At 34.1% G+C, this 7777-nt stretch overlaps 1 protein-coding gene across 1 annotated transcript; it reads right to left on the bottom strand.

Moving 5' to 3' along the window:
* Positions 1–202: 202 nt before the first annotated feature.
* Positions 203–1643, bottom strand: LOC131018588 (uncharacterized). Its single transcript, XM_057947301.1, has 2 exons — positions 828–1643; positions 203–748 (listed from the first exon to the last, which is right to left on the bottom strand). The coding sequence occupies exons 1-2, from the start codon at positions 1641–1643 to the stop codon at positions 203–205; spliced, it is 1362 nt and encodes a 453-aa protein (XP_057803284.1).
* Positions 1644–7777: the final 6134 nt, after the last annotated feature.

The raw sequence follows: 7777 nt of genomic DNA, 5'->3' as shown, positions 1-7777 counted from the left end.
ATTAGGTTTTTTACAAAAGGCTGAGACAAAATCAAAGTTTACATGCTATAATCAACAACTACACACACACACACACACACACACACACACACACACACACACACACATATATATATATATATATATATATATATATATATATATATATATATATATATATGTTGTTGATTATTGTAAACCATGCAAAAACTATGCTAATACCCTATGATTCATAACCAAAAGTACTTTTCAGAGGTCGTAAGTCGTAACTTGAACCTGCTTCAAGCTCTTTTTGCATCAAGTAATCCAAGCATTCTTTGATGATGCTTTCCTCTACTTGAATGTTGTCTGGCAGAAGTCCATTTCTTTGTAACTTGGCTTTGTTGATATGTAGAATTTTGTAATTGTTGCCTCCCTTTTCCTTCATTATCTCACCTAAACAACACTGCAAGGTAAGAAAAACATTGTTAATTGTATATGCACTTAACTCTTCAAATGCATTCTTCACATGCTCCACCAGTTGGTCCACATTATATGCACTCTTCTCATCCTTCAAAGACTGAATTGCTCGAAAAAATCCCAAGTCATTTATGTTTGTATCAGGGGAATTTGGTGGCTGACTCATTAAGCTGATGTTGAATCCATCTGAATTCCCAGCCTCAATTAATTCTAGGTCGTCTGATTTTAGATGTGGTTTTGCGTTGTCTTGTTGAATCAGGGTAACTTTACTTGCACCCTCTGGCCATTTCTCCTTAATTGCTGGTATAACCTGTTGTTGGACATATTCTTTGAGACTAAATGATGATTTTTTCTGATAGTCAATGATAGAATTAACTAAATAAACATACCTTGTTTATGATGCAGTCTTTGATGATGCTTTTTGTAATTGACTGTATTGGCTTTGTCTCCATTGTGCCTCGAACTCTATTTTTAGAGTTCCTTTGTGCGGGTACCACTTCAGTGAAGGGGAAAATCCCTATTTTGCCATCAAAAATCATCTCCCCTGTTTCATTAAATATTGGTCTGGTGACAGCACACAAAAACATGATCTTTTGAATGAATCTCTTCGATTTGCATGTCCTATAAGGATCTTCTTCGTGCGGCAGCAAGTAGTACCTCTCTGCCACATTTGACATGTAAAACCATTTCTCGTCAATGTGTACTACATTGTGCATACCTTTAAATGTGAACTTCCCATCAATGTTGGCAGCAGAATTCAATTGACTTAAACTGAATTTAAGTCGTGCTAGTTTGTTTTCTTCTGTAAGTAGTGGCTTCACAGCACTTGTGTGAGCTCCTAGCTGTTTATCTTTGATCCATTCACCAACAAGAGATTTGGAAATGCCTAACTTACTTGCCATCCTCCTTATTGTACCTCTATCTTTGACAGGTAATGCTCTTATATTGTCTTCATTAGGCTTCATCTTGTCAAAATGTTGCACACCTTTTCTTCTATTTTGAAAATGCACAACTTCACCATTCTTTAATTGTTGGCTTGCAGTTGTCCATATTTGTCGTACTGACCGCACTGAAACTCCCAACACTGCAGCTGCCTCTTTTGGTGTCCCTCTTTGAAGAACTCCATCTTTGGAGTGTTGTAGCAGAAATTGAAGAACCTTCTCTTTTTCTTCTTTTGTAAAATCTGGCCTCCAGCGATTTGGCATTTTGTAAGAAATGGGTAATTTTGCTGTAATGAAGCAATAATCTGAATTGGAGTGGTGACTATATAGTGTAGGCAGTTCGAAATTTGGTGGGATTAAATTTCCCCCCAAATTTTTTTAGCTGTTTGTAAATTTGCGCCACTTTTGGGTGCTGAGTCTGTAAAACCTTTTTTTTATTCAGCAGATGTAATGATTGTGAATTTTAAATTAAGTTTCTCTCTTTTTTTTTTTAAATTATTTTCGCTGACAGCTGCACACAACCTTTCTGTTTCTCTCTCCTTTAATTAAGCACTAAACATTTTGGATTAGTAATACCCTTACAATTTTTATGGTGGGACCATCTAACCACTAAGTCAACATTTTATTAAATCCCGTGCCCAAGCATTTTTACATAATCTTGGCGGACGGAGGGAGTATTTTATATACTTAAAAAATCTTATATTGGGAAAAATATACATTTGTTAGCAACCGTACAAATGTATACATTATATAAAAAATAAATTTTACTTGTTAATTTTCAGGTTTTATTTAGAAACATGAAAAGTATTACTTATTGTCAATGAAAGTAAACATTATTACTTGAAAATGTAATACTTAAATATTCGAACACAAACAATCAAGTATACATTTGATCTAACAAATGTATACCTAGTAAATATATGTATAACGAAATGTAAATTTTACTTCAAATTTATTTTGACTACTAAGTTTTTAGTTTTTATATAAAAACATGAAAAGTATTAATTATTCCGAATGAAAATAAACATGATATACATTTAATGATAGATAATACTTATATTCACATAAGTATTCATTTAAGCATGGAAATGTATATCTTAGATAAAATAAAAGTAAATATTTTCATTTGGGTTTATTATTGAATGACTAGGGTTTAGTATTCAGTGTTTAGGGTTTAGTATTCAGTATTTAGGTTTAAAAAATATTGAATGATGGTTAATACTTATATTCACATAAGTATACATTTAAGCATGAAAATGTATATCTTACTATCGCAGCCCGACGCCTAGCCAGTGATAGCGTAGACCGGGAATCGATACGACTAAATAAATTAATAAGGTAAAAAGAGAAAACTAAATTGAACGTCAAGCGGAAGCAATCACTGAAACGTGATAAGTCAAGAAAGATGACATCATCATCAGTGTAGAAATTTTTAGCTTTATAACTTTTAAATCATCGGGATTCTTGTCAACCTTTACAAAGCAGACATAGCTAATTACTCACAAAGACTCAGGATATACAGAGTATCGTAGCAAAATGCGAACAGACTATATGTATGAAGACATATAGCCGAGAGCAAATTTCTTGATTAAGTCCTACATAAACTTCAACATCTTGATGTTACCGCAAGGAATATAATTACGGTATAAGGAAGATCATCCGAAACAAAATCCCTGCCAGCACCAGTCTAATCTCCCTCCTCGCTCATCCTGCACGTTTAGAAATACATGCAGGGCTGAGTACAGAATACTCGGTGGACATATGCCGAAAATCAAAGAAAACTAGCTCTTAGAGCTATAGATTGAACTTGCCACATAAGCAATACACGGGGATTTTACTCAAAAGAACCCATATAAGCAGTTAACAATCATAAACATCATAAATAAATGACCGGTCAAAATTCTCGTTATGTATGTACCACATCTACAAGTCATCATTATTAAAGGTACTGAGAAGTAGGCCTCCTTCTCAAGTACCGTAACCGACCGACCCGAAGGACAGCTCACAGTCACCTCTGTGTACACAATCTCGCTTGTAGCAGGACCCGAATTCGTCTCATTAGTAGAGGGTGACATACAGGCTCGTCGTCATCAAAACTCGGCAAGTCAATCAGTAATAATTTTCATCAAACTGAAATTGAACAACTAACTCATGTCATTTACTTCATTTCGTATAAGAGGCCTACGATACGCAGGGGATCTCTATATACGTATAGTAAAAATAATGCCCACCTGATGGCTTTAGCTTACTCTCGTAGCACTCGGGGTGGGTGGACGCACTTCTGTCCTCTGCTCGCATCTTCAGATATCATAACATCGAATAGTCCATGGGATAAAATAAAAGAAATCGGTCAGAAACTTCCTTACTAAGAATATCATTCTATCTTAGTAACATTCCATCACTTCTCATCACTACACTCCGTCTATCTCGATCTCATATAAAAACTCTTTCTAAGTAATCACTATTCTATTCTCAACTTATCACCTAATTTAGGTCTAAACTCTGTCAAGGAACAACTCATAGATAAACAATCCATAAGCACATAACAATCACATACACAAACTCATTTTTGAAAAAAAAAGTAAAACATTTTTAGTTGGGGAAAAATTCCCAAAACTTTATTTTATAAATCATTCTTAAACCAATTGTTCAAAAATTAATTCACATAAACAAGTTATGCCATTTTATTTTATTTTTCATATATAAGCTCAATTCATCTTCACTAAGCAACATATAGGCATCTTTAATTCATATCTCATCTCATAATCAAAATCTTATTAATTCACTCTTTCTGCACTGCCTTAACTTAAGAGAATAAACTGTTTCTCCTCGAAACTCTCCTGGGTTCGAGACTTATACTATTAGAAACCTCTTTGAGTCTAGTTTCATTTAAAAAAAAGTAGGTTGAAAAACTCCAAGTGGTTTAAGAGATATGACCGTTCTCCCACAGTCTACTATATTCGGCAGTTTTGTGCAACCGGAGGTTTTGATTTTTGAAAAATAGTAACAATTGCCAAAATGACTTGAACTTTTGTGGGTAGATAGATAACACAATAATATCTTTACCATAAAAATTGAGAAGGCAAAACGTCAGGCTATTGAGAAGGGTGACTCTAAGGTCTGTTCTTTGAAATTTTCGGTAGAAAGTTACAGTTGGTGTTTTGTATTTTAAAAGGGTAGTAAACGATGTCCAAATGAATTGAAATTTTATAATTACGTTTATAACACTCTTATATACTCACCATAAAATTTTTAAGATTTTTGGGTATCAAAAATCCTGTCGAAATTCATCAAGTCAGTAGCTTTCTCCAAGCTTGCCAAAATAACTCAACAATTTGCCAACTTAAGCATATAACCAACTATACCCTATTTTTTTTTATCAAACTAACTCACTTCAATCCTCATCAAACAACTTTAATCATTATTCTAATCCATCAAATATCATACCAACACTCTCATAAACTCATAATCATTATCAAATCATCACTCACTCCATGAACTCCAAACTTCTCAATATCATATAAACTAACACATCCAAAAATCACATATCAATCTAAATCCATTCTTTACATGTAGAAATGGACTAAATAGGATCTCAATAGCATGAATATAATCTCAATGTAAGATTAGATCATGAATTTTTTTTGAAGGGTATGAACCCTAATTTTTGAAAAAATGAGAAGAGAAATAAGTGGGTTTTCATGCTATTTTCATCCATATACATGCTTATATAACTCAAATATGATTAGATTTAAATAAATCTAACACTTACTCAATGATTTTTTAGTAGAAAATGAAAATATCCTCTTGACTTCAAGCTTTAAAAACCTTCCATAGTTGCTCTTGATTTGAAGTGTATAGATGTTTAGAGCTCGTTTTAATGGAAGCTTATGGTATAGAAATGATCTATGAAGCTTTGTATATGATCATCAATGGAGGATGATGAAGAAAATTGAGAGAGAAAGAGGATGGGAGGGGACAGTACATTTGGGGAGAGAAAGAGAAATAATTTGTTTTATTTACGTCATTTTCTTAGCCTCCAAGCATATCTTATAATATTTAATTAATTGCCAAACATGCTTAAATTAGCAAGTGGAGACCAGAGCTGAACAACTCAGAGGCAGAGACCAGAGCAGAACAACTCATACGTCAGAGCAAAGACCGGAGCATCTCAGAGGCCAGAGCAAAGTAGCTCATACCAGAGCAGAGACAAGAGAATCTCAGAGGCAGAGCATAGTAGCTCAGACCAGAGCAGAGACAAGAGAATCTCATAGGCAGAGCAGAGTAGCTCAAACCAGAGCAGAGACAAGAGAATCTCAGAGGCAGAGCAGAGTAGCTCGAACCAGAGCAGAGACAAGAGCATCTCAGATGCCAGAGCAGAGTATCTCATACCAGAGCAGAGCAGCGCCAATGCCTGAGCAAAGACCAGAGCAGAGTTTGGCGCTGCGCGGTCTTTTGGTAGGCAGTGGGGGTGCTTACGGCAACGGCGTATAACCGGCCTTCTTTTTAAAATCGCAGTTTATATAGAAAGTGGCACAATATCTCCATAACTTTAATACATAATAATCATGTATCTCACATGCTTCCATATAATCATGTACCAAAAGTGTGTAGTATAGTCTAGTAAAAATAATTTAAGGTACATATCTCATAATAAAATCATTACCCAACATCAAATAATTGTGTAACTAAAATAATTATAATAATAATTAGTACACACATAATTCACTCCTCATCTATCTCAGAAAACTTAATTCCGAGAAATTCCGTTAGGAAAAATTTTAACTCGATTTAATTATTCACCGATTAAAATATATCTCGTTGGTTACTCGTTTTAAAAAAAATTAATCTCGTGTGCTATAATACTCAAGGAAATCATATTCATTCAATCATAGTCACACATGTATCCAGTAGGTCACATAAAAGTCATTTAAATATTCTCACACAATCTAAATCGGTGAAATCCTAACGTCAGTGAAAATTTAACGTCAACTCAATCATCTCACTATTTCAACTCTTCTCTATTGTGATTCTCACTTACTCTCATCGACTCTATTTCTAGTCGAGTATCCTCTTAAACTCTACACTCTAAACCATCTCAAATTAATTATGCTTCCTATATCGAAAATAGAATCTATATCATCATCTCAGTTCAATCAGCATCTCTATCAGAACTCATTCTCTCAAAGTAATTCATTCACTAGTTCCATCATCAGAATTCTAGAATACTCATATCTCAATCTATTGAGAAACTTCATCTCGGTCTTAAACTACTGCTAATATCTCAATGCTCATAATAGTGTCTCGATCCTATCAATTATATGGTAAAAATACGGGGTGTTACACTTACATAAAATAAAAGTAAATATTGCCATTTGGGTTTATTATTGACTGGCTAGGGTTTAGTATTCCCTATTTAGGGTTTAATATTCAGTGTTTAGGTTTAAAAAATATTGAATGATGGTTAATACTTATATTCATATAAGTATAAATTTAAGCATGAAAATGTATATCTTAGATAAAATAAAAGTAAATATTGTCATTTGGGTTTATTATTGAATGGCTAGGGTTTAGTATTCCCTATTTAGGGTTTAGTATTCAGTGTTTAGGTTTACAAAATGTTGAATGATGGTTAATACTTATATTCACATAAGTATACATTTAAGTATGGAAATGTGGAGCGTGTTTGTCGCTTGGCTTAGCAAGCAAACGGCACTTCAGTGTATGGTAAAAGATCATTTTAATGCCTTCATCAATCTTGGTGGTAAGAAAGAAAAACGTTTTCTGCTTGGTGTGTGGTCTAGAGTGATTTGGAGTATTTGGAAGTTGAGAAATGAATGCAAATTCCAGCAAGGCGAGTAGAATAGAAATAAATTTGAAGCTGAGCTTAAGTCGAGATTGTGGAGTTGGATGACAATCCATAATGTGCAGAAATCACCCGAGGACTTCAGGAGATGGTTCGGCGCAGCAAAACCAGGAGAGTCTTGACGCGGCCGGTTTTTTGAGTTGTTTTTCTGTTTTCTCTTTCTCTTTTGTATCTCCACCCTCTGTACTTCTTTGGTATTGCTGGTACCGGTTCTATGAAGTTGCATCCCTTTTCTGCTTAAAAAAAAGTATGGAAATGTATATCTTAGATAAAACAAAAGTAAATATTGCCATTTGGGTTTATTATTGAATGGCTAAGGTTTAATATTCAGTGTTTAGGGTTTAGTATTCAGTGTTTAGGTTTAAAAAATATTGAATGATAGGTAATTGTTAGGTCCCTTGGGGTCTCGAATAGGTGTATGGGGGGGGAATACACCTATAGGCTATTTTTCAAACGAAAACAAACTGACACAATCTTTTTCAGTTAAAAGAGTTTAGCAAGACTTAGGTTGGCGACGAATACTGAATACTCT

This window comes from Salvia miltiorrhiza, chromosome 3 (assembly GCF_028751815.1).
Source record: "Salvia miltiorrhiza cultivar Shanhuang (shh) chromosome 3, IMPLAD_Smil_shh, whole genome shotgun sequence".
Lineage (NCBI taxonomy): Eukaryota > Viridiplantae > Streptophyta > Magnoliopsida > Lamiales > Lamiaceae > Salvia > Salvia miltiorrhiza.
The sequence above is the reverse complement of the archived record's forward strand: the minus strand, read 5'-3'. Positions and strand labels throughout refer to the sequence as shown.

What these genes read in the sequence shown, in the direction of transcription:
- LOC131018588 (XM_057947301.1), bottom strand. Translation starts at nt 1,643, where the DNA reads ATGCCAAATCGCTGGAGGCCAGATTTTACAAAAGAAGAAAAAGAGAAG. An exon ending in AAGACTGCATCATAAACAAG is followed by an intron (nt 749 to 827) that starts GTATGTTTATTT and finishes GTCCAACAACAG; the next exon opens with GTTATACCAGCAATTAAGGA.